The sequence below is a fragment of the Nelusetta ayraudi genome, unplaced genomic scaffold (genome assembly GCF_046127955.1).
Source record: "Nelusetta ayraudi isolate G7.1 ecotype Tasmania unplaced genomic scaffold, CSIRO-AGI_Nayr_v1 ptg000002l, whole genome shotgun sequence".
Lineage (NCBI taxonomy): Eukaryota > Metazoa > Chordata > Actinopteri > Tetraodontiformes > Monacanthidae > Nelusetta > Nelusetta ayraudi.
Genome location: NW_027466052.1, coordinates 7,562,634 through 7,590,103, shown reverse-complemented (window position 1 = coordinate 7,590,103; position 27,470 = coordinate 7,562,634). Strand labels below are relative to the sequence as shown.

Below are 27,470 nucleotides of genomic sequence, written 5' to 3'. Positions count from 1 at the left end.
AGATATATACTGTCCATGTATAATCTACTTTCCAGCTATTCTTTCACTGGCCTGCAAAACTCCCTGTTTACCACAGGAAGGTCCAATCATTTCATAAACAGGATGGGGTGTTGATAAAGACACAAGAAAACTAGTTTTTACATAACGCTTTATAAAAAAAATGCATCCATTCGTTCAATTTTATTGATTCACAATTAATATAATTCATTTCCTAATTAAAAGAAAAAAAACAGCGCAGGCAGACCTCTTGTAAAAAAAACAAAAAAACAACTACAAGATAAATTTAATTTGAACTAAAAATTAACAGAGATTTTCTTTGAATACTCTGCATTATTCTGCAAGTTAATGCTTAGCAGAGATAAAAACAAAGAAGATTCATAGCATAGCTTAGTTAGAAAAACCGATCACAGTATAAAGTACATAGATTCCTCCCACAATCTGCATTTGTCTAGAATAGTGTTCAGCCACACGTTGGCAGAAATCCAAAAAGGCAGCCTAAGAGTGACAAACAAAAACCACTGCTGGTAGCCACTACAGTCGAGGAGGTAGCTTCCTTGGTTAGCATCCCAATTTTTTTGATTTCTTGTTTTCTTTACAAATAATTTACAGACAAACAAAAAAAAAAAAAAAACACAAACAAAAATCTAACATTGAAAGCACTGTACAATTTGCGTCAGAAGGGACAGAAGACATTCCAAACAATCAACAGACACTTTGGTTGCTTCAAGAAGTGACACGCCCGGCCCGAGACGTTGCCTGCACGGGAACTGAAAAAGTCAAAACCCAACAGATTAAGATGGCGCACGATTGTCTTGTTGGTGGAGGGGGAAACACTTGTCTGCATCGCCCAGATTCCAGAGAACTTACATGATGCACACTTGTAGATACACGCAGACGAGGTGTATTCACTTTAAGGTGCGCAGTCAGTCACGCTCCAACATAGCAAAACATCAGCCAATCCCTCGTCACGCACTCGCAACTCTTGGCCTGCACACACACACACACGCAAAAAAAACAAAAAAAAAACAACAACCACATACACACACAGTGACCACTTTTCTGACAACGATGACTAGAACGCATACCATCATTCACACCGTGACCAGGATGGGAAGACATTTCCCCTCATCTTCATCGTGAGCTGTATTTTTTTTTTCCTCCCCACTTCCCTTCTTTAGTTCCATCTGTTGCCGACTACTTCAGGCTCCCTCGACAGGCACGCAACGCAGACTGCCCACACGCAGGCAAACACCTCCCTCTGAAAATATGTATTTATGTCTAATACTCTCAATGCAAAAGTCACACTGCAGATACTTGTCTTTAAATATTTGTGGTTGAATAATAATCACCCACACTTCGAGCCTTCTCATGTTGACTCAGCTGGCAGCGAGGCTCGTGCTGCGTTTCACGCTGTTCCGGGGGAGGAGGTGGAAGAGTGGGATTCCATTTACAAGTTTAACTTGGACGGTTCCCGCGCGTGTTTAACTCGTCACTCGTGAGCGCGTCATGTTTAGTCATACCTTTAACACCGTATTCCCCAAGTCGTGAGTATGACTAACTAAAAAGAGAGTTAAAATTGACTTACAGCAGCACTTTGGAATAAATTGTCTCTTGTGTGCCCTGATCGTGATGGCACAAATGAAAAAAAAGAAGAATGTATTTGCACTTTTATTGCTAATAACCGGTACAGCTAGTTAGCATAGCTTAGCAGAGAGTCTGGACATCCCAACACAATTGTGTTTTACACATTGTAGTTTATTTTAGTAGGCCCACTCTTTATGTTAATGACCACTACTAACAAATTACACTTTCATTCATATTACTATTATGCCAATAGAACTCTTTAAATGTTACACACTAGGCCTTTAAGTGAACAACTCCCTTGACTTCTTTATCTGTTTTGCTTTATCTTTCCTTACTTATGTCAAGGTTATTTTGCAGTTTGCTGGCAAAAAAAAGAGATCTCGTAGATAATACCGACCTTATCTTATGACCGTGGTTGAATATTTTTCATAGCGAGGAATTTTGTTTTCACAAACGGGGAGTTAAAGATTATAGGAAGCCATGATTTTAAAAGCTGGACACTTGGATCTAATGTAGCCTGGCAACACAAGTGAGAGAGAAAAGATAAAAACCTGTTAAACTGTAACTAGGTATCCTACCTTATACCACGTACAACTCATTTTATTGCGTGTGGTAGTTGAGAAATAAAAACTTTAACGCAAATTAAACTGTGAGATCACAATCCTTTAAAAAAATAAAAAATAAAAAATAAAAAATCCTTTTAAAAAACAGTTGTTTTTTTCAGAATAAAAACAATGACCCATGTGTACAATATTCTTCCATTAAAACTAAGAGAGGTCCTGTTATGTGGGTAAATGTTTGGATTCTGTCAAAGGCCACCAGTTAAGCATGAAATCATTCCAAATCGAGATGCTCCTGCACCCCCAAACAATAAATAACATCTTCAATCGCCAACAAGCGCGGTTGTCGGCAAAACAGTGATGTCTGCTACTAAAAACTTAAAGAAGAAAGAAAGAAAAGAAATCACATTCCTTGTCAAGCAACACTCTCACAGGCAGTAGGGCACCGGTCGGATGACGAACCTCAACGTTACATTCGCACAGAATTCTAGGATGATTCTTAACCTTTTGCTACATTAACATAAAAAAAAAATGGATCAAAGTAGAAAATCAACAACCACGAACAGTCTGTACAAAAAAAAAGGACAGCATGTATAAACTGAAAAAGAAAGCTTCAAGGAAAGAAAAGGCGACAGAGACGAATTCAAACGCTGCAGACAGGAAATCGTGAGATCCAACCCGACGGGAAAGGCAGGCACCGGCGGAGACACGTGCGTTTCACCACGACGCGCCTTCGGTTCAGCTCATACAATAATGTCCTCTCGGTTCAGGAAGCACGTCAGCCTCCCTTAAGGGAACCGACTGCATAATTGTCAACACAGTAATTATACACTTAAGTGCTTGTCGAGCTGTCTTTTAACGGGGCACTTGGCACAGCCCGTCCTGCGCTAGGAAAATTCTTGCAGTGCGGCGGCGGCGGCAGAAGACACCCGCAGGCGTCTTCAGTCTTTGACTCGAGGTATGTTGTACGGGTAGTGCACCAGCGGCAGCCCCCGGCTCTGGCAGAAGCAGGCCCTGCCGCAGGCCTGCACCTGGTCCGAGCTGTCCGACACGAACGAGTCGCCCTCGTCGGCGTACTCTGACTGGGCCGAAGGCGTGCCGCTGTCGCTGGCCCAGAAGCCGTCGGCGCGCTGGCAGGCGGCGGCGGCGGAGGCGGCGGCTGCCCCGGCCATCAGGGTGGGACAGCTGTGGGACTTCACCAAGTGTCTGCAGGCGGCGGCGGACGAAGAGGGCGAGAGTGAGCAGGTCCTGGCATGCAGCGCCGCCTCGCAGTGCTCGCACAGCGGCGCCGCCTCGCCGCGCAGCTGCGAGTACGCGCCGCAGTCGAAGCCGGACGAGCCGCCGTCCGTCAGCTCCGAGTCGCCGCTGCCGCCGCAGCTGCCGTCCCTCTGCCCGTCGGCCTTGGCCTTCCTCCGCGGGGCCCCGCGGCCGCGCAGCCTCGTCCAGTCCTCCCGGAAGGCCGGGCTGAAGAAGACGTAGAGCACGGGGTTGAGGCAGGCGGGCAGCGGGAAGAAGATGAGCGTTACCGACTTGGCGATCTCGGGGCCGCCGGCCGCCGCGCCCGTCAGCAGCGGCGCAAAGGAGAAGGCGGCCACGGGGCAGAAGAAGATGCAGTTGGTGAAGATGAGCCAGGCCACATGGCGCAGGGCGCCCGTCTGCTCCGGGTCGGCCAGCTCGGCCCGGCCCAGGCGGCAGTACAGCTGGGTGTAGACGGCGGCGGTGAAGAGGTAGACCAGGGCGTTGAGCAGCACCAGGACCACCGTGACGCTCAGCGCCGGGGTCTCGCCGCCGGCGAAGGGCAGGCAGAGCGGCGAGGCCGACTGGCTGCTGCCGGAGGTGAGCAGCGGCAGGCAGGCTCCAGCGGCGGCCAGCAGCCCCAGCAGCCCGGCCGCCAGACCGAAGCGCCGCCCCCTCCTCAGGCAGCCGTGCCGGCCGCCGCCGCTCCTCCTGGGCGAGATCAGGACTTTGCCCAGGATGTTGCGCACGGCCACGCTGCGCTCCACGGCCGCCAGCGACAGCAGGAGGATGGACCACTCGGAGGAGAAGACCGCCAGGGCCCCCGCCGCCCGGCAGCCGGGGCCAGTCTCCCACCACACGCCGAACTCGGAGAACGAGCCCCAGGTGGCGACGTCGAGCACCGTCAGCACGGCCACGTACAGGCCGGTGAGCAGGTTGGCCGAGGCCAGCAGGCCCATCAGCAGCCTGGACGGGGAGAGGGCGGGGCCGGGCCGGCGCGCCGGGCTGAAGGTGACCAGCAGGACCAGGATGTTGAAAACCAGCGACACCAGGCAGATGAACCACACCGTCAGGCGGATCATCCAGTTGCCCAGCAGGTGCTCGCACGGCTTGAAGGCGCCTTGGTGACAAGAGACAAGCGGGTTACCATCCTGTTGGCGCGGTTCTGGATGTGAACCGCTCCAGTTATTTACTAGACATCATAGATAATGGGCTAGCATTTTGATTTTTGTGAAATAAATTGGGGTAGCGACTTTATGATAAGAAAAAAAATACGGTCCTGTCCTGTGAGACCGAGAACCACTGGTTTAGACCTTATGGCAGGTCAGAATTTTCATTTGTAAATGCCATCCATCCCTCTTCTGTTTGCTTTCTGACTTGAAAGGAGGGCTGTGACGTAGGTGAATTTCCCCCGGGGGAATCATGAGGTACTGCTGGAAAGGTGGTTGAGCGCTCACCTGGTGTCGGCGAGCAGTGCATTATCATGGAGATCCTTTCCACATCCTCTCCATCTGGAAGGAAAAGATTTCATTTTAAACAAGAATGAAAAAATTATTATGACTCAAACACTTACACATAACTGGATGACTAATTAATATTTCTACCACACCTCATCAAGTAGTGGGCGGCTGCCTTCTTCTTTACATTTCATTTCAGCTAGTGTGCAGCGTGTTGGGTTTTGGCCTCTCTCACCTGTGGACTTCTTGAATTCGTGCTCAGCAGACGACCTCGTCGAGTCACAGCCAATAAACGCGCAGCACTGGTAGGCATAAGGGACAGAGATGGACCTGCGAAAGCAATAACAACCATTTAGGAACCCAGAGAAAGGTCTGCATTCGCATTCAGACAGATGCCACAGGGTCTGAACAGCAGACTCTTGTTCACCAGATCTGGATTTTTTTTTTTTTTCCTTAATTGTTTCGGTATTTGGTTTTTAAGGCTTCACTCCTGAGGAGGAGAAGCTTCCTCACAGGATTTGTCTCATTTCGTTTTGGTGAAAACCAACTGCTAATATTGCTGCAGCACGTCTTGCTTACCATCAGTTTTTCCATGACTATTACAACTTGTACAACAACCAGGCAGGCTGGCTGTGGCACAATAGGAAAAAATAAGTAAATCTTGCTGTGAGGTATTACCACTAAATAGCATGATTATGTGTAAAAGACAGACATGGGAAAAAAAGTGGATTTGTGTTTGTACAAGAATGAAAGTGTCTGCACAAAACTTGTCAGACTAGAGTGAGTGAGTGAGGGAATAAATATATGAATGCGTAAATAAATAAATAAATGAATAAAATATGATGACAAAGCACCCCAAATCAGGTTATTATGCTGAATTCCCAACCACAACCAAACCAAACCAACTAAAATTCAAATTAAAAGAGACGTCTTTTTGCTGAATATCATCACAACTTTTGTTTGGGAGAGCCAGCCAGGGCACTTTGGCTGGAGTGGAAGCTGGCACACGCCAGCCACTGGACCACCCAGAGCTACGCTTCCCCCTGCCTTCTTTCCACAGCGGTGCAGATAACAGCGGCTGACGGCAGATCACACAAGAGCCTCCCCACCTGAGTTTTGGCAGGTTCCTCGCAGGCAGCACATTTCTCATCTGCGGGTTGCCCGACAGCTTCAGCTGGCTGAGCGCGCTCAGTCCCGCGGTGGCGATGGAAGTCAGGGAGTTCGCGCTGAGATCCCTGCAAACAAAGCAGCGGACGTGTAAAGAAAACTCGACGGCGCGCGGGGGCCGACTCGCACAATACGACTGATTCACTCACAGGTTGGTGAGAGAGCCGAGGCCGAGGAAGGCGTCTCTGTGGATGACTCTGATTTTGTTTCTGCTCAGGTCGCTGTGAACACATACCGCATACCAGGAATGAAAACGTTTGGCTTTCAAAGTGTTGTGCCTGTGTGCGTACGTGCGTTCAAGTGCGCGTTGGTTAATGTGTACGACTCGGATGACTCACAGTAAACGGAGAGACGAGAGGCCTTGAAAAGTGTCCCTGTCTATCTGATGAATCAGGTTGTGCTGAAAGTTTCTGTGGAGAATCAAAAGTTATTATTCCACCGACTGAGAGGCTTGAGCACAGCTGAAGACAAGAGTACATACAGTGCTACCCAGAAAATTAGAATATCCTCAAAAGGTTGTTGTATTTCCCCATGTCTGAACTCTTCTGAGCCAACCCAAGACAGACTTTTTCAAGGCTCAGGACCCTTTTGCAGGTGTTTTGGATTCTTTGGACTCTTTGAACCTACAAAACTGAAGCTTTTCACAGTATCCTAATTTTCTGAGTTTGTGGTTTTAATAAACTGAAAATCTTAATCAGCAAAGTTACAACAAGACATGTCAATTATATATACACATATACCGTTTTTATTATTATTTTTTGCATAGGGTTTAGGTACAAATACGTGGTAATTTCATGATCTTTTGTTCTATGATGGCCACAAAAAGTGGAAAGAATTATTTTATTATGTGTGTAATTTGTTTGGAAATGAGTTGCCGGACACTCACATCTCCTGCAGCCGAACGCAGCCCTGGAAAGATGGAAGCTCCTGGATCTTGTTGTAGGACAGATCTCTGATGGTGGAAACCGACAATGAGACACTTAAAACAGTCAACAGCAATTGTCAGGTTTTTCTGTAGTCCATAATTCTCGCAAAACTTTTTGCAAACTAATTATAGTTTTAGCAGTAACTGTCTTGTGAGAAAAGGCGGGGAAAGTTTCATACAGCGTCCGCAGCAACTTGAGATCTTCGCACAGGACAGTGGGGATGGATGATATCTGAGTTCCCGACAGGGTCCTAGAATTTGAAAACGTACAAAACGACATTGTTCATCATCGTCCCAGAAGCTCGCAGGAACGGAGCCCCCACCATCCCAGCTCACTTACAGACTCTCCAGGTTGTTAGTCGACGTCAGGATGGGGAAGTCGTGCATCATGCCGGCTCCTCGCAACATTCTGCAATGCACAAGGTTTGACATACGGTAGGTCAACATGGACAGGGCCCCGAGCCAGAGCACAAGGAAAGCGCTTGTGTTCAGCGTGGTACTCACAAAGAGTGCAGCTCAGACAGATTCTGGAAGGCTGAAGCTCCCACGAAGGACAGCGGGTTGTCATAAAGATGTCTGAGAGGGCAGGAAGGAGCAGAAATCCAAAACAGGCAGATCAGTCACAGAGCGAGAATGGCACCATCTCCTGGACGTTCAACCACTGAAGCTTTCGCCTCACGACAGCAGTTAATAGTTCCTTTGTCCTTTCTCACAATGCATTTTCAAGTCTTTTGACGCTGCTGTGAAGCAGAGGGGCGGCATGAACTCACATGGTTCTCAGCAAGGGGTTGTTATGGAAGGCCCCTTCAGGTATTGTGGCAATATCATTGCTGTGGAAGCCGCTGGAGGGTGGAAGAGCAAAAAAAACACATGAGCGGTTGCGCCACAAACGCACAAAACCAGACTTAACGGGGTCGGAAACGGTGGTGAAAAAGGTGGAAACATAAACTATGCAGAGTGCCAGCATCTCACACTCAAATATGTACAGGTATGTTGATCCCTCAAAAGCAGTTCAGTGGGAAATAAATCATATATAATTAATGTGCCGCATGTGAAAAAAAGAGCTAATTAGGTTTTATCCTTCAAAATAAAACCAGGAGCAGCAAAACGCAGGCCAGAAAGGAGAAACAGGAAACTTTACTTACAGTTCTTTGAGTTTGGGAAGAGTTGATATCGCTTTGGGAAAAACCTTCAGGTTGTTGAAGTTCAGATCTCTACAGTGAGGCAAACAAAGACGTCATAGATATGTAAAGTTTTCAGTATATACAATAAAAAAAAATTAAAAAAAAATGCATTTATTGTAGTAAATTTAATGACTATCCACTCACATTCATCTTTGATAGTTGTACATTTACATTCAGTCTCTGGAAAATGAAGCCAATTCTGGACAGTCATTTTAGATTCCAGTTAACTTGCAAGAGTTAAAAGCAGCATAAAAAATATAGTAAAATGTAGGAAGAGCTGTTCAGATAGGAGTAGTCAGAACAGTAACTCAGAGCTATAAATATGTATAAATGTATATATATATATGTCATGTATTTCTGCTTCATGAGTGGATATTGGTTTCCTTTGAGTTAAATGCAAATAATTAGTTCAGTGTGCATAGGGTGCACAACAAGGCTCTTCTTCTGCTCTACTGTTGCTCTATACTGCGGTCTCACTGTGCATTGGTGCATCTGATAGACATGCCCCGTGGCACATTGACTCGTGTGCTGGTGTGTGTGATTAAGAACGGGTCCTGGTATGACGAATCCCACCGTCTTACTGAGATTAAATCACATTCCTTCAAGTCATTAACATACTTGGAGACAATGCCCTCAGTGGGAAAGTGGGGAAACAAAACTAGATCATACTCAGGTGATATTGCCTGTTTTACAGTGACCCATAAACGTTTACAGTCATCCCACGGTTGTTGCCATGATGCAGGGCTGTCGCGGAAACACAATTTTTTTTTTTATGGCTGTGCAGAGGGAGGAAGTGAGCAGTGGGAGGGCAGCTTTGATAAGCATCATGTACTTCGCTTTATTTATCCAAGAGCAATTAAAGAAGGAAGTGGACACAATGATGTCTGGAGGACTGGAGCGGTGGTGGGTGGGAGCTGGTAATACAAACACACACACACACACACACACACGCACACACCAACAATTGCACGGCCAGCACTTACAGAGTCTCCAGGTTCAGGAGTCCAGCAAAGCAGTTGTCTCCAATCTGCTTAATTTTGTTGTTATGGAGATGCCTGGTGAGGGAAAGAACAGGTTTTCATACCCAGATGGAAAAAAATATATTAAACTTGACATTCAACGTGTTTTTAATCAAAAGTTGGGCTGCAAGGAGTTGCAAATCTTTTCTGACTACAGGGGCATAATTTGTAAATGGGGTTTGTGTGTGTGTGTGTGTGTGTGTGTGTGTGTGTGTGTGTGTGTGTGTGTGTGTGTGTGTGTGCAAAAGACTCCACTGTCCTAATATATTCAAGGTCTTTCCTTCCTGTTTATCCTGACATGTTTATACGAACCCTGCAGTAATACCACTCTGTGTGTGTGTGTGTGTGTGTGTGTGTGTGTGTGTGTGTGTGTGTGTGTGTGTGTGTGTGTGTGCGTGCACGTGTTGTTTTTGAGGGTGTGCGTGTTCTCAAATGAGTTTCTGTGAATGAGTAACAGCGGCAGGAAAAAAAAAAAGAAAAGGAAAGAAACTATATTTAAATAGTCACTCAAATTTATAATCCAGCACATACTTGAGCAAATTGCTCTTGTTTGGATGGCCTTTCTTTTCTTTACTTCAAATTGCATTTTCCACCATGCATTAAACACGCTAATCTCGACTTCTAGCGTGGAACGACTTCACTTCTTTACCGTTCAAATTCAACCCCCCCAAGGCACAATTAGCTGTCAGGCTCCTTGCATGCAAAGACACTGCAGGGAATGAGCAGCCACATGTTTTGTTGACTTTTAAACTGGAAGCTGTGGAAACAAATATATCAGTATGTTTGTGTTTGGAATCTGATTTGCAGTCGCTCGGAGCGGGGTGGGTGGGGTGGAGGTTGGGGAGGGAGCCTGGTTGCTTGACTTGAGTTTCACACTGTGCTCAGAGTGTTGAGCAGCATTGATGAAGGGAAAAAAAATAAATAAATAGAGGTGGTTACACAAGGCAGATTATGGCACTGAAGGGTGGAGCTGATGGGGAGGTTCTGATTGGCCTCGGCCAAACACAACAACAACAACCTCCCCCTGTTACCACTTGTCAATCATAAACACGGCGAGCGAGGTATTTTATTCTGAATGGAACCTTCTGCGTATTAAAAGAATGAAAGGCGGGTTTAGGGCAGTTCCTCTTTGCCTTTACTTTGACACCTGGAGGCCTTCCGCACTGTCTAAACAGTCTGTGGGTGGGCCGGGTCAGGTGGTTCCAGCATGCAGATGGATCTCGCGGCTGGATGTCCCGCCACTCTGCAAGGCTGCCTCAAAGTCCCGCCCGCTTTTTGACACGAGTGACGCACGGCAGAATGCGGCTGCGTAGCTGGACTTTCAAAATTCTACATCTCGCAGGAGAAGCCGCGACGTGTCTCCGCGCTGCTGGTGCGACGTCACCAACGTGGGCGCAAGTCCGATTTTAAAGCCGCATTAGCTTCTGGCTGAGAGGCTAGCGAAGACATTTTGGATGAAAACATGATGTTTCAAGTCAAACTGCAGCTACTGCGGGCGACAATTAAAGACAGACCAGTATGAAAATACACTGCCAGTTTAAAAGTTTGGACACCCCATGACTTTAATACCTTTTCTTTCATTCTCATGACTATTGACGTTGCAGTTTCTCACTGGAGGCATCAAAACTACGTATGAACACACGTGGAATTATGTCGTAAACAATTAACGTATAAAATAAGTCAAACGTGTTCTATACTTAAATTCTTCGAAACGGCCACCTTCCATAAAAAGCATATTAGGAGTTATTTAACGTGTCTTTGCTGCATAATTACAGATATCTTGCTGATATATTTGATGTCGTCAGTATCTATTTGCAGTGTAGGAAGTTGTAAAGATAAAAAAAAGAAATTGCATGAGAAGGTGTGTCCACTGACACACCTTTGACTGGTAGTGTGTGTTACAATATTCAGTCCATCACCAGTGTGAAACTAGCCACCAGAGTGCCTTCAACCACATGGGTGGGGGGGGGGGGGGTTGATTTTATATATTTGGGCGAACTACCCTTTTTAACAAGAGGCGCAACTGGCCAGAAGTCAACCGCAAGTTTACATTTTACATCGATATGACAATCAGTTATAGCGGCATAGCGCGACTTACAGCACCACAAGACTGGTGAGGTTGGAGAAGGCGTTGTCCGGTATGGCAGCGATGCGGTTCAGCGCCAGCGTCAGAGCTTGGAGGTTCGCCTGGTGCCTCAGCGAGCCGACGGGGACCTCCGTCAGGTTGTTGTCGTCCAGCCAGAGGTGGCGCAGCTGCTGAAGGCCTTCGAAGCTGTTGTCGGGAACGGCCGTGATGTGGTTGGCGTCCAGACGGCTGCGGGGGAAGGGAAGGCAAACGCGTTAAAAAAAAAAAAAAAAGATTGACTGAAGTGGATCTTGGATGAACTGAACGAGTTGGGTTTTGTTTTTGTTATTTTTTTGAGCGCGTAATCTGATAAAACAATAAAGTCAAGTGATAAAGCACTCCTTTAACATCTGCTCTTACAAGGAACTGAAGTATTATAGTTGGAAAAGCACCAGAATAAGAAGCTCAAGCTTCAAGCTCAGCAGGGCAAGAAAGTTCTCCTCCACGAGATTAATTGGGAATTTTTAATCGCCGCCCACGTCTGGTATTATTTCAGCACATGTATGATAAAACAAGAACACGATGTCAACGAGCCCATCTGAAAAAGACAGAGATATCAAGATGCCTCTTGCTGACACAGCTGTTCTCTGACCTCAAATTAACCGACTCACGGTCGACCTGAGAGTTGTTCTCGGTGTTTATCTGGCTGCCATGGCAACGGCACTATATTAACTAGATGTGTTCCAAACTTGGGAAAACTTGCGCTGCCTGACGGTAAAACTGAATCTGCGTTTTAACCCCCCCGACCCCTCGAAAAAACCTGCTACATATTCACAGATCATCAACTGGAAATATTCCGCAAAAAAACAACAAAAAAAAAAACGATCTTTTCCACCAGTCCAGAAGCTCTTCCTCCTGCTAACCTCCTGCAGCAAGCGTCTCACCCTCCCTCAAAATTCCTCAAGTGTCTGAGCAGAAAGGAAAAACAATCTTGATTGACATTTTAGGTCTCTAAGGTTTTGCACAAAGCGACGTCGGGCCCTGCCAAAGCACATTACCTCAGCAACAGATCTTAATACCCCTCGGAGAAAATACATCTGGTAAACAGGAACGGAGGAGGGCGAGAGACCAAATGAGGAAATGTTTTTGTTAATATTACCTAAATCACTCCAAAGTGCAGGAGAATGAAGTGGTTTAGTCATATAGCTGTAGTTGTGTGTGTGTGTGTGTGTGTGTGTGTGTGTGTGTGTGCGTGTGTGCAGCGTGTCTTACAGAGACTGAAGAGAATGAAGATTCTTCAGGGCTGCACTGGGAACTGTCTTCAGCTGATTATTCTGGAGCATCCTGTGTATAAAAAGGCAAAGTGACGACGTCAACACACCTCACGACACCAAAAAAAAGAAAAAAAAAAAAAAGGAGACCCAGACTGCAAATCCATGAGAAGAAATAAGACTCAACTCAAAGCTCCAAAACTTATATCATTTGAAACCAAATAATAAATAATAATAATAATAATAATGAATCTATGTTGACAAAACCCTCCAAACCTGAAAGCAAACATTTAAAGGAGTCAGCGGCTGTGACCAGCCAATACATTTGTTTTTAGAGCTGTAATCTTACCTGTAGATCAACAGGACTTTGGCCTGAGGCATAATCTGTGTGTGTGTGTGAGTGGGGTGGGGTGGGGGTGCCATCACACCAGGGTGTGTTGCCTGATGTGACTTATGCTGAACGAATGATTGCACAGAGAATGCATTGAGCGGCGCGTCTGGACCGCAGATACAGTTCAGACAGGATGTAAAGGGCATTTTCTCCTGTAGGAGGCCGAAGGGGATGTGGATTCTATACGGGCTTTGTGTTTAAAGGTGGCAGAGAGAGCGCAGACACAGCTCCCTCTGTTTGTGTGCGTGTGTGTGTGTGTTCGCCGCAGACGGCAGAACCAGCAGGCGAGATGCTTACAGGACTTTGAGCTGGTGGAGTCCAGACAGGGCCTCGGGATGGATACTTGAAAGGTCATTTCCCGCGAGCCGCCTGCGTCAGGAGAAGAAAGAAATAATAATTTACCTTTTCCGAGGAGGTGGTGGTGGTGGGTGGGGTCGGCGTCGAGCGTGGGCACGGCGCTGCGTGATTCCCGTCGCCGTGTGTGTGTGTGTGTGTGTGTGTGTGTGTGTGTGTGTTTATTTTTTGTTTTGTTTTTTATGCAACGCAGCAGCATTGAGTACACCTAGCGCCTGGAGGCAGATAAGGTTCCGGCTCCGAGGCTCAACTCAGGGGGGCCCGGAGTGTCGAAGACACGGATACGCGCCACGGCCTGTTGTCACATCATCAGTCAGCCACAGGAGATTAGAAGCGTTCCCGGGTATCCAGCGCTGCGATCCCGCTCGGTGCGCCCTATCACCGCGGCGCAACACTCTCCTTAGACAGCGTGAAAAACTAATTCCCCCCTCCGGGGCCAATTCGGGCTGCGCCATGGTGTAACGTGCAGAACTGCGCAGCTGTTTCAGTCCCTAAACAAATTACTGGAGCTTGCGAAGGGTGGGGGGGGGGACGCCTCCCTTTCCTGGCCGGGACAGGAAGTGCATAGGAAATAGGGGTGTAAATAAGCACGGGACAGGCTGGCCTGGGAGATTTTAGCTCAAGTATGCTATCTGGGTTGGGAGATTAGCAACAGATTTATCACACTGCAATGTGAGTCAAGCCAGACTGGATTCCGTGCAAGCAGGGCAGCTGGGTGCGAGCCTGAGAATCAAGGCTGCCTCTGTGCTGGGAAACCGCAAGGCCTTCACGGAGGGCGCCGCTCAGCTCGCGCCCGTCTTCACCGTCCCCAGGATTTGCGGAAGAAGCAGAGTTTCTATTTTCATGACAGCAAAGGCAGGTAATAAAAGCAGAGGACGCAGTTCAGCCCTTCCTCTGCCCTCCACACGACGGAGGAAAAGGCCAACGCCACACCAAGCCTCTGTTCACTTTGACTGATTCTCATCGTTTCTACAGGAAGTTCAACACGCGACCACTTTTTGTTTTCACAATAATGAAAACACTACTTTTGGCACATACAAAAATAGTGTTTTGAATGTGCCACTGTCTTCTTTTCCTTGTTCGGATCGGCTGCCAGGAGGGAGGTCATCTGACTCAGTCAGGACTATAAAAATTCCTAGTAATTTCATTTTGGGCATTTTTTCAGAACTGGATGTGAGTCACTTGTCAAGCAGGTAAGCTAACACGTGGCAGTCTCTTTAGCAACTTAACTTCACTGACACTTCACTAACACTTGACAGAAAAGATTACAGGTCACCTGTATCGTTTATCCACTTTTAATTCAATTTCAAAAGCAGCAAGTGTTGCATTATTGTATGTTCTATTATTTTTACAACGAACATGCTGATAATTTCAATCCTAAAATTTTAAGTTTTTTTTATTTTATTTTTTTAAATACCTATTAAGTGGACAAATTAACCAAAGAATAATATTTCTCCCCATAATGCTTTACCATATACTACTCTGTCACTTCTATGACAATGTTGACTCAGGCGAAGTTTCCTCATGGACTCAAATCCATTTTGAGTTCACTGGGGGAAAAAAAAATAAATGCACCCAATGAAGATCTACAGAGGCCAAGGGTTATCATTATCATAATTACTATTATTATCATTATTTCACACATTTTCAAACCCCATGCATCCTGTCAGCAGAGTTCTGAGCCCTTCCAGTAGACCTTCGGCAGACGATGAGTGAGCGATGCGACCACTTCGATAAGAGTAACCTTCCTGGCAAGGTGCACGACTCTAACCCTTCCTTCAGTCCCGGCACAAGCTGCAAACCATCACACACACACACACACGCACACACACACACGGCTTGTCAAATCACTCAGCTCTCCCTCAGTTTTCACAACATAACGACCTTCCCCTCCCCTCACGTCTCTCTCAGCAAATTGAGGACATGTCCCCCCAGGCGTCCACACGGACAGAAGAATGTGCTGAACCTCGCCGAGGAAAGGCTAAATCCTCTCCTTGTGCTCCACCACTCCCACATGTCTACCTTCATCAACAGCAAATAACAAACTCACAAAGAGCCCCGCGGGGCTCGCCGGCACAAAAAGGGGCTTCAAACCTGATGTGCAAAGCTCCGCCGCCAAAACTGTGTTTCTTTAACAATGCAGGCAGAACCCAAACAAACGCCTCTCCTCCACAACATGCTCCCGCACGCACAACACACACCTTATTTCTTTTTTTTTCTTTTTTCCCCTTCCCGCCGCAAACCGCTGCTGGTGCAGGAGCCTGTGATAATGAGCCAGCAGCTTTAATTCTCTTCATATTGGCTGTGAAATTGATCACATGTACGATAACAAGAAAAGCTGAGCGGGTACCAAGTCGGGGGGTGGGTGGGTGGGGGGCGGTGGGGGGGGTTCTGTATCAACAGCGGCACGGCCCTTGACGCGGGTTATAATTGATTTATTCATTGTAGCATGAGGAGCCTTTTGCCATTCTGCACTGTTATGTATAAAACCCACTTGACCTCAGAATGAAAACGTGAAGGAGTTGTTGGGGAAAATACTTAGAAACGCAGGAGCTTTGTCCTTTGTAACTCTCTAACTGTGCAATAACATTCAGAAGCAACAAAAAAAGGTGAATACTTGACTGTGTTTAATAATTGCAGTCTTAACTTTACAGATCCCCACATGGCTGTGCGCTTTACACACTTCATAAGCTGCATTTCCATTACCCCTAGACACTGCCGCAGTCAAATGTCGCAGTAAAAAACTGGTAACGGAAAGACGTAAACTTCGAAAGACTTCTCAAAAATGGCTAAAAGGTTTTTACACTCTCAAGAGGTGTTTGTTCAGACGCGTCGATATAGAGGTATATATCGCAAAAGTGTCATGGAAATACTTTTTTTCCCGCATTTTACGCGTCACCGGACGTGACGTACGGGGTCACGTGACCACTTTGCTTCAAGTGAAAATGCTGCGTTATGTTTGGACGGAGGAGGGGACGGAATATTTTTTACAAGTAATCAAAGAGAAAAATATTACAATCATTCTTGACAGCAAAAAAAAAAAAGCAAGCAAACGAAAGTAAACTCAATTCTCGTAAATCGAAAGGGACGAGATTTTACGAGAATTACGGCTTATGGCTTTCACACCATTCAATGGGGACACTTGCAAATCGCAATTGTACTTTGTCAAAATTTCAAAAGTATTTATTTTATTTTGGGAAAAACTGTGATGGGAACGCAGCTATAGATATTCATTCTTGTCCAGGGGCATCAGGCTTTCCGCATGTTTGGGAGGCGACAAAAACAAAAACAAGGCGATGGCTGGGTGTGATGCCCCTGTGCCTGGATCAGTTCCCTTTGTGACATCACAAAGGGGGCGCCTGTCGAGAACTGATTATTTAGGCGCACACACCTTTAAGTGGGCAAAAGGACGAGCTTTTCCTTTTTATGGGGGGTTCACTGCCTCACTGACTCATCATCATTACTACTATTATTATTTTTTGGAGAAACATGGGTCAGCTGAATTTAGATTATATGAAATCTTGAAAGTTTTTTTTTTTTTCGTTTCAAATACGGTGATAAGAGAACAAAGAAGAAGAAAAAAAAATCACTGCAGCTTTTTTCACTTTGAAAACTACAGATGACTAACAAACTGTTTAACTTCAACAAACATGCGACAAATTAAACTGCTCCGGGCGCATAAAAGAAAGCAAAAATGTGACATGAAAGCAAGTTAAACGGCTGACCCTGGTGCCACGTCTCTACTTCATCACAGATATGTGTCATGGGATATTATTCAGGCACTAAGCACACTTGGACTAAGACAGAGTACCTGTCATATTTGCAGTTTGGAGTGCCGCCCCGGGCGAGAGAGGAAGAAAGCAAGCAGAGGGCATTGCGTGACTACAGAGAAGGGAATATTCCTCCTTTGTTTCCGCTCCCGTCTTGTGTGAGGATGACCCAACTTTTTTTCTCCTTTTTTTCTTTTCTTTCTTTTTTTTTTTTTTTTTTTACACCCGCTCTCCTTGAGCTCTACCTCCGTCAACTCTTTCTCTCGCCGTGTCAGCCCTCGGGGCTCACAATCTGGTTCGCCGACACTACTGCTACCTCAGAGATGTCTGAAGATTCTCTGTCATGCAAAGTTCACAGCAAAGAAAAAAAAAAGAAAAAAGAAAAAAGAAAAAGCCGTCGGACAACTTTCCCCGAAAAATGAGTTGAGGAAAATCATCCGAAATGAACTGGGGGTGCGAGTCAGTGGAAAAACATCAATTTCAGAGCAGCCGTAATCAGCGCCGAGACCGAACTGTTTGCTTTTTTGGTGGATTGTTGCCATGAAACACAGTGTTTTGCCGTCTTCCTTCCTGCGAGGCATTCCTCCGCAAAATGCGATGAAATGTAAATTGCCTTTTGACGGAGCCGAGTGGAGCGCCTATGGAAAAGAGGAGGGTGGAAGCCCAGCTGCTGTAGGACGCACGGGAGGACTTTGGCACAAAAAAAATGTAAAAAAAAAAAAAAAAAAAAAAAAGGAAACTGGAAAGCAAAAGAAAACATGGCGAGCTAAAGGCCAAGTGGATCAGGAAGACGCGTTCGCTCGGTGGTCATTCTGTTTTGTCAGGGCTGAGTGTTACCTGATATCAGGTAGACAGATTTTATCTCCGACTCTCAGCAGTGCCAAGCCAGACGGCAGACTATTTAAAGAGCGAAGAAATAACAAACACCCACTAAGATTAGATGCACGCCTCTCAACAAAGCCCCAGCAGCGTGGATGTGCCACTGCCACCATGATAATCCCTTAAAGGCAAAAATCCACACAGGATGTCACATGACCGGCTTGAATACGCGCCGTCTCACCTCGCCTATTTAATTGGGCTTTTCTGCGCTGTTTATCGCCGGGCTCGTTCAATTCCTGGGCGATGACTGATGTGTAACCTCACGTAATGCCGCCAATTATCTTCCTTCAGCTGAGAGGAAGGGCATCGGCGTGCGCTTTGCAATACAAACTCAGACATCCAGGTGGTTATCTGCCAGCAAAGTCAACACGCCATTAGGCAGGAGAAAGAGAGCGGAGGGAGGGGTGGGTGGGGGGGTTTGTACTCACAGCTCCTCGAGATAGGGGAAGTTCTTGAACACATCGGCCGGAAGCTCGGTGATGTTATTCATGCTCAGGTCACTGTGGAAGGAAAACATCGGTTAGGTGGGAGAAGGTGGAGAAGAAGAAAGACAAAAAAAAAAAGAAAAAAAAGCTGCTGATGGAATCGACATTTCATTCAGGCTCTTGATAGCATGACTTCACGCTTCTAACATTTCATAGACATGCAAACTTATTGGCAGGCTTCCAACAACGGGTCTCTTTTGTCCATTTTCAAGGAGTACGTAATGTTTTGCTTGTCCTCAGTCAAAATAATTACTTGAAATTGATTGAATAAGGTTTCATTTAAAAGCAAAAAAGGAGGCAACTCTGTCCCGCACGCACATATATTAGTCATACTGTGGTAGTTTAAACTACAGGGAGTCCCAAACAAATCATCTGACTGACTCACTCCCGCTACCGCTAGTGAGCAAACTAAAAAGAAAAGGCCAGGCTTGAGGTCACTATTGTGCGACTGTTGCTCCGACTGCAATTGTGTAAACACGGCGAGTTCATGGTTGGATGTGGGAAAAGCAACAGCAAACAGCTCCATTAGCTAAACAAACCAATCAGCAGAATTGTTTGATCATCAAATCAGTAGCTTTAGCAGAGCCAACCCGTGTGCACTGGGAGTGGGTGGAGCTGGAGTGCGCACGTGGGATGACTACAACTCCATAAACGCAAAAAGTGTCTTCAGTCCGTGGCTCAAAAACCCAACTCACCTCGGCAAGTGACTCTGACGTATAAACTGGAATCCATAAAAAGAACCGTTCATAAGTTATTACCAGCTGAGACCCGACTGCCTTATTGTTTGCTTGCTGGCGCGCAGCCGAGATAATCACCTTATAATGCTGGCGACAGGGAAAATGGCAGCCGATCACATTTCCTTTCATCTCTTTGGAGAACGAAAAGTTTGGCATGCACGTTATGTATACTGAGAGAAAACAGCCGAAACCAGTCCTCGCTCAATTATCATCCGTCACTGAGAATTTTCCAAGTCATAAATTGTGGCAATTAATTCAAGCGTAAACAGCATTACAATTATTTGTTATCTTTTGCGATCTTCAGATTTCGAGGACAAAACATGCGTCGGAACATCGTCCGTTGCGCTGAGCCGGGTGGCTCTTCACCTCGGTGGCTGTTTAAGGCACGACTCCTTAATTATTTCCCCTTTTTATTTATGCTGTGCATGCCATGCGCTGTGGATTTTAAACACTGAGGTTTCCGAGTTTAACTCAAGCCGCTTACGGTGGCATAAATGACTGGGGTAGATTTTTCTTGGGTCTCTCTCTACTGTGCCTGCGCGACTACCAGCCATATGAAAAAAAAAGCCCTGAAAAGCCCTTCTCTTTAGCCCCAGGGATCTCCGTTTTTCTGTTGTTTTTTTTCACACCAACTTCAGGCATGTAGCGGCATGAAAAATATGCACGCAGGAGTCAATTTCCTTTCTCAGCCCAGCCAAAAATCTGAATTTGTGTTCTTTTTTTTTTTTACCCTCATCCCGATGATTGCTGAGACGTATACGCTTGTCGGACATTCAGCGCGCTGCTGGACGGGGCGACTTGAACAAGCCATTTTCCCGCGAGCGTAAAATCCAAGAGGCTGACTGTGCAGGGCGAGAGACAAAGGCAGGCGCTCTACTTGGGAGGCACGGAGAGCCTAATCTGGATGAGGCATCCACTGGGTGCTTCGTGGGGAAACAACTCACTCAACAACATGTGGAGAAGGACGCACAATCTAGGGGGTGGTGGGGGGGAGGGGTGACAGGAGGGGGTCGGAAGGGGGGTGGGGGGGATCCACGATTGAGAAAAATGAAGCGTCGTCCCTCCTCTTTCTTCCTCCAACTGGCCATCTTGAATTTCACTGCCAGATCTCTGCAAGACCCCCGTGTGTGGGCCCCTGAATCTAACAGGGATCATGTTGCTTTTCCTCTGCAGTCCCAATGACACACACACACACACACACACACACACACACACACACACACACACACACACACACACACACACACACACACACAGGCCTTAAAAGGTGGGCCCTGACAGAAGCCTCGTCATCCCGGTGACCTGTGTCCCGTCTCCACTTACCAGGTTATCCAATTACCAGGCAGACTGTGGAGACGCACTGGAGCTTCCATCCACGTCAACCGACGCCTTCGCCCTCGTCCGCCCAACTACAAAGACACTTCTGCTGCGTTGTCATACATGGCCAGTGCACCCCTAACCACATTTCGTTGACTGGTTTTAAACGCCGTGCAGGTCCGGGGAGTTCAGGAGGGCCTGGATGACTTTATCACACTTCCTCCCCTCCCTCTTTTCCTCCCCTCCCTCCCTCCCTCATTCCCTCTGCGTGTGTGTGTGTGTGTGTGTGTGTGTGTGTGGCTGCTTAACTCATCAACGTTCTAACTGGTCCATGCTTTGACAGATTGAAGAGGACACTAAAAATGCAGCTGTGATAAATGGTGACAAGCCCCGACGCTTCCACAAACAGGTTTCAGCAAATTTCTATCCCATGTGCCGTCAGGGCACGGAGAGAGTTGACAGAGGCAGCAGGTACTTCCAGGTACTAGGGACGTGTTGAAACTTTATTCAGAAATTGTCCCTTTTACACAGAAAGAACTATGATGATTATTTACATCAGGTTTTAAACCATCGCACCCTGATAAGAAACTGACCAACCAATCCTGCCGGCCAACGTTGGGTGCGTTTGGCCATCCACGGTGAGGATCGGCCCTGTCCTGAAGCAGTGCACCATGGATTGCCATGGCAACTGTGCTGGAGTTGTGGCTGCAGCTGAGCTGGACGCTGTTACCATGGCTGGTGCAAGGTTGCCAGATATATACCGGATATTTTTATTTATTTATTTATTTATTTATCAACAGGATTTTTTTTTTTTTTTTTTTTTTTTTTCTTAAAGGACCTAACGTGTGCACGATACCAAAGTTCCGTCTTCTACTTATCTTGGCTACAAACTAGGCTCCAGATGCATGCGGCCACCCGATTACATTCGCTGGATGGATGTCAGCATGATGTACTGACTGCAGTGCCGCCTTCACAGATGCGAGCGCAATGCGAGGCCAACTAAGTGTCAAATTCAATTGCGTTCTGATCTAAAACAACTTGTTGACACTTTGCGTGAACATTTGTCGGTGCCATCTCGTATAACTCATCATTGTGACAGACTACATTTGAGTACCAGGCGTAAATAGGGTGTATGTTACACTCCGGTATGCCACTTCTCTGGGCTGAAAGGCCAGCGCAGCTTTTTGAGGAACTCAATCTCTTGTCTCATGCTCCTCTAGCAAAAGAGTTGCACAAGATGGGCTGCTAGGCAGATGATGATGATGATGATGATGATGATGATGATGATGATGATGATGATGATGATCAACAAGATGGCAAAACAGCAGCAGGCTCCAATCCTGATCCATTCCAAAAGCAAGTAGGTGCTGCATCTGAATCCAACTTGGCAAGCTGGCGATGTGATGTGAAATCAGTCAACAAATCACAGGGCCTCCAGCCTTGAGCGCATGCACAACTTGCGCAGATGGAAAATTTTTAAGCTCGTGCCGCAAAAAACATCTCCAGGCAAACAAGTCCTGCAAACTCATCTTTTCAAAAGGCAGAGCAGCGCGAATGATGAATCCGCTCCTAAATTGGAGAACGCTGGCGAAGCAAAATTAGCAAAGTACCTGCCAATAAATTGCACAGACTGAGAGGGAGAGCCACTCGCATTTTGGAAAACATGCAGACTAAACCTTTCCACGACTCCGTAGTCTGCCAGTAAGCATCAGTGCATTCCTGTGAGAAGGTCCCCCTCAAAGAGGCTTTATAGCACAAATGGAAATATTGCTACTGGCTAAGTCATTTACCCAGACTGAAACAGTGAATTTTTGGATTTAAAATAAGGTCAAAATTTACACCAGGTTTTCTTTCAAGCCAAGATGGTGTTTAACACTACTTGCATAAGGAATTATATTAAAAGGCCTATATTGTTAAGGGGGGAAAAATAAAAATCTTCTTACCCAAATCTTTTGCCTGGCTCCACTTTTCAGAGATAGTGCTAAAACACTTTTGGTTTGGCACTTTGTGATGTCATAAAAGGCAATGATGCAGATCAAAAGTTAACACAAATACCCTGGCACTAGTTCCACCTGCTAAGCACCAACCTTGTTACTGTCTCCTTATCTACATGTGAAACCAAACAAAGCCCAATTTTGCAGGTTTTGCAATTTTGCAGACGGCTATAAATGAACAAGAGGTTTAAGTGCGCGGGTTCCTGGTGAAACTGGATTATTATTTTAGCAAGGCTGTTCGACGACCTTGAAAGAGATTTAATATGGGACCTGCTGCCAAAAGTTTGACTAGAAAATTCCATTTTCAGACCACCGTTTTGCTGCAGTGCAGTAGCTCTTGGAAGTCTTCTCAAGACACCATTATTCACCTCTGTTTAGAGATGAGCCGTCTGATATATTGAGCGTAGTGTGTGTAGACAGTGTCACAGTGAACTAACAAGTGTGCTGAACTGCATTTATTCACCAAAATGTCTCCAGATGACCGGACGCAGCACTTGTGTTCTGCATTGCCGAGAGGAATTGTGTAGGATTAAAACCTGTGAAAACCTGCAATCATAAACAGGTCGAGGCTGCGTGAGGGCGACGGGATGAAATGCACCGTTTTGTAATGGAGCTTTTACATTCACGTGTGCTGACTTGGTTCGGCTCAGCTTAGTCTGAAGGGCGTTTTAGCCGATGAATGCAGCAATTAAAATCTCCACCCTCGAAATAATTGAAGAAGATGCTCCACCGAGTGGAACACGTGTGCTCGCAATGCAGTGTTTGGCGTGCGAGGTGTCGCGTCATATTTTTTTCACGTCAGGTCATTTTGAAGGAGTGGCAAAACGGGGCAAATTAAGGTTTCGCTCGCTGCCAATGGAAAAAATAAAGACACAGAAAAGAAGAAAGACGTTTCCAGCTAAATGAGGTCGGGTGACAGGGCACAAAGTAAAAAGTGGGACGATCACATCCAAATCTGCAAATGTTTGGATAACGATAACTAAACAAGGAATGAAGTCGTCTTTCTCTCGCGTTGTGTGCGCAAACAAACATCACGCCCCTGTTTGAGAAGGTTGGCCAGACACCACCACAACTGCTTGGAGGCAGAATGGGCACACACTGGCACTACTTCGAGGACGGCCTGTCTAGCGTGTAGCATTGAAAACAACTCAACGCTTTTAAAAAAACAAACAAACTGTAAATGGTGAAAGACATGGCTGGCTGCAGCATGCTCTGACCTGCCAAGAGGCAAACTGCTTCAACGGTTGATAGATAAACCATTTAACCAGAAGACAGAGTCAGGGGCTAGCGCTAGGGAAGAGCTAATTAAGATTCTCCAATCAACAAGTCCTTCCTTTAGAGAGTGGAGACCACTGACTGGATCCTTTCACCTCTGCTGACCAAGAACAAAAGTATCATTCAGTTATAAATGGAGACGGGCAAACTCCTCCAGCGGACTGCGAGACCTCTGAGGCCGCCCCTACAGCCCCACAAGTCTTAACCGAGCAAAATAGACCTAATTTAGACGTGAGCGACCTCTTCCTGTTTCTACAAATGCACTAAAGATCCTCCCCACACCATTTTTTTTTAAAGAAAATCTGTGCAGAAACTGAGAGGCAGGTGAACCAAATACCTTTGACATGGGTGCATGTTTTGTGACGAGCTGTGGGGCCCTTAACTTTTGCTTTTTTTTTTGGCAGAGTTGATTCCATTACGGGTGTCAAAACAAAATCCCCCGCGGCTTTGCAGGTTAGGGCCCTGCCCCAGTGTTTTTATGTAATTGCGCGCAAAATGTCTAATTCTTTATAGCTGTTGCTAAAAGTGTAGGTAATAATCAACCGTTGACAGATAAAGAAACAAAAGATTTGTCACAGTCAAAAGAATTTCCCCGACCTTTGAGCATTGTAACATCTTGAAAACACTCCCTTGACACCGTCTCTGTCTGGTCTCCAATGCGTTCAGATGTGTACAATTTGGCAGTTAGCACCATTGATACTTTCTTTAAATAACAGTATGTTTTTTTTGTTTTTTTTTTGGAGGAAAGGAAAACTATTACAAAGTTGCACAAGTTCTCCTTGGGGGTGGTTGGGACGAAATATTTGTATGGTAGTTTTCTTTCTTTCTCGACCCCCCCGTTACACATCAGAAGACCATTGTGAGCACGTTAGCCCCGAGAGAAGCCCTTTGCAGCTGCAATGTGTCTCACTAATCCATCGTGATCCCTAACCCCAGTTCTCCACATACAAAAGACGGAGGGAGTGGGAGAGGACAACTTAAGTTCAAGAGACCAAGAGAACAATTGGGAGAAGGACAGGGAGAGGGACAAACAACCTTTCACATACTTTTCAGAGATTGGGGGGGATACACTGGGAAGTTTAGTGCTGAAAACTGTTCAGGGAAAATCTAGAAAAGAAAGCTTAAGACACTTTTGCAACACAAGACAGAATATATATGTGTATATAAGTGTGGCCGGCAAAGACAACAGCATATGTATGCTTTTAAGCACAGAGAGCTTCAGCTGTAAACAAAAAGGCCTCTCGTTACAAGTCCTGACAGCATGGTATATAAAAGTGCTCCCTTGCGTTACCCAACACTTTCTTAATAAAGGTAATTTCGAGGGGCAAAGTATTTGTTTTACTGTAGCTAGACTAGGGCAGCTGTTATTAAGAGCTCAAAAAAAAAGCAGTGCTAAGGTTTCCACAAACAAGAGCCTTTACACTTTCAGGCAATATGAGAGCAGACACGAGTTATTTTCCAAATCAAATAACACCGTCTAAATACACAGGTGCCTGTAATTTTGAAAAATTGTCTTCTCTTTTCATTGTGAGCTGTAATTACAAAAAAGCCATGACACATTCATTTTTTTCAATGCCGTTGCTGAAGTGGTTACTTTAGCTTATGATTAACCCAGGGCTTGTGAAACAAACTGAGGAGTTTCTTCATCAGGCAATCATCAACTGTACCTGCACCACTTCACTTCAAGCTTTAACCAGTTGGATTACTAATGGCCCGTGCTTGAGCCCAGATCATGTTTGTAATACACACGCACACAGCACTGGAAAACAAAAATCATAGCACAGCTATAATCTATTCTGCCCTGATCTGTGACCCCCATCACCAGTGTGCAGTCTCATTCAGTCACATAGCATTTTCAACAAAAACAAACACGGTGGCATCTAAACACCTTCTTTCAACCTGTTATCCAACAGGAAATTATATCATCAAATAGGTCATAGACCAATTTGATGCAATATGGTTAAAAAAATAATAATAATAATAATAATAATAATAATAATGATAATAATGATGATAATAATAATAATAATAATAATAATAATAATAATAATAATAATAAGCCAAAGTTTATCAAAGTTTACCATGTATGATGTTTGTTGTTGTTTCTGAGAGGAAGTCAAGTCCAGTTCATACAGGATGACCCATTCCAGAGTTTCGTCACTAATTCGAGACCAAAAAGTCTTGGATGGCACCAAAACAGAATGAGCTGAGTGGTGCCGAAGAGCAGGTACGAAATGAGAGGAACTAAGGGTCGCAAACATGACCATTATGGGCAATGGCTGATTAAATAAAGGGTCTGCAAGTAAAGTTGTGCGTTTTTACCAACTGTTCAAATAATTAGCTTGGACATTACATGAATTGATAATCATCCACAGCTTTGCACCCCGAGAAAAAGACCCAAAATTGCTCGAGCGAGCGTGCAACTTTTTTGGCCGCCAAAGCAAACTTGGTGACAAGTCTGACATCTCAACTCCGCAGAGAGCCTGGGATTTATGGCATAATAAATAATAATGACTAGAAGCCCAAACTGGCGGACAGCAGAGACTCTCTCCGCCGCAACGTCTTCATGAGGTAACTTTTGAGCCACATGTTGTGGAAACTTCCTCCCCGTTGATGTTAAACCGCCAACATTCTCCAGCGGTGTAAACACAACAAACCTTCCCCCGGCACCCGGGGCCTCTTGCTGAGGGGCCACGGTCATACCTTGCCGGGGAGCCTACTTTACCGTGAACCGGGAGGAGTGCGATGGGGGGGGGGCGGCGGCGAATACTCACAGGTAGTAGGTGAAAGCGCTGAGCCCGCTCGGGACGGCGGTCAGCCCTCTCCCGGAGCAGTCGGCACCTCCATCTTCATCGCAGCTGCATGAGGGCGAGCAGACGGCCGTGGTCTGCCCTTGACCGGTGGCACCGGGCCGGAGAAAACACCACAAACACAGCCAAAGCAAGTCCACACGCATTGTTCCTCCTCCTCCTCCTCCTGCTCCTCCTCGTCGGTTTCAGGTGAAAGCGGGTTCGGAGTAAAGGAGGGCCGCCGGCGGCGTTGAATCTGCGGTTAAATCGGCTCCGGACGTCGACTTGTCGTGTGGTCGGTCGGTCGGTGGCGGTGCTGGTGCTGCTGCTGCTGCTGCTGCTGCTGGTGGCGGCGGCGGTGGTGGAGGCGGCATGAAGAGATAAAGCCTAACCGACGCTTTCCCCCCTCCACCAAAAAAACACCAAACATCCGAGTAGTCGGCAAAGACAGCCGAAAACTACCCACCCGGGCGAAAACCTCACACTAAAGGGCAGGCATCGGCTTCGAACACGGGCGGTTTACGTTGTTGTGAAACATTTCCCAGCCCCTCGGTGCGTCGTATCACAGCACGAAAATAAAAGTAGCACGCCTGGCGACTGGAGCGGTATGCTACCTTGCGGCGTATTTCTTCTTCTCCTCCTCCTCCTTCTTCTTCTTCTTCTTCTTCTTCGTCTTCTTCTTCTTTCGTGCGCGCGTGTGCGCGTTGTCTAAATTAAATAACCGCACGATAGCGACCGCGGTGGACCGTGTTCGTAGCGCCTTGGCACGGTTCGAGAGCCAGAGTCTGAGGCGGAACACGGCGGGCAACGCGTTCGCCTCTGCGGTTTGTTTCCTAACAGGAGCTCACCGTCTGTGTGCAGCCATTCCTCACGTTCCCCTCCTCTCCGCTCCTGACATCGACAGCATGCTTGTAGCTCCGGCAGGCACCCTACCGGACAACCTGCAGCACTGGAGCCGGCCTGTGTGGAGTGGACCTCCAACCTGCACCACCACGTCACTGTCTGCCCAAC

The 27,470-nt window shown here is 46.3% G+C and overlaps 1 protein-coding gene across 1 annotated transcript; it reads right to left on the bottom strand.

The window, feature by feature from the left end:
• Window positions 1-161: 161 nt before the first annotated feature.
• On the bottom strand, window positions 162-27,364 carry lgr4 (leucine-rich repeat containing G protein-coupled receptor 4). The gene is made up of 18 exons (XM_076020789.1): window positions 26,445-27,364; window positions 18,291-18,362; window positions 13,157-13,228; window positions 12,470-12,541; window positions 11,231-11,446; window positions 9,097-9,168; window positions 8,075-8,143; window positions 7,700-7,771; window positions 7,434-7,505; window positions 7,270-7,338; window positions 7,109-7,180; window positions 6,891-6,956; window positions 6,343-6,414; window positions 6,154-6,225; window positions 5,947-6,072; window positions 5,073-5,167; window positions 4,838-4,891; window positions 162-4,500 (listed from the first exon to the last, which is right to left on the bottom strand). Exons 1-18 carry the CDS (start codon window positions 26,624-26,626, stop codon window positions 3,086-3,088), a joined length of 2,940 nt encoding a protein of 979 aa, XP_075876904.1. The 5' UTR covers window positions 26,627-27,364; the 3' UTR covers window positions 162-3,085.
• Window positions 27,365-27,470: the final 106 nt, after the last annotated feature.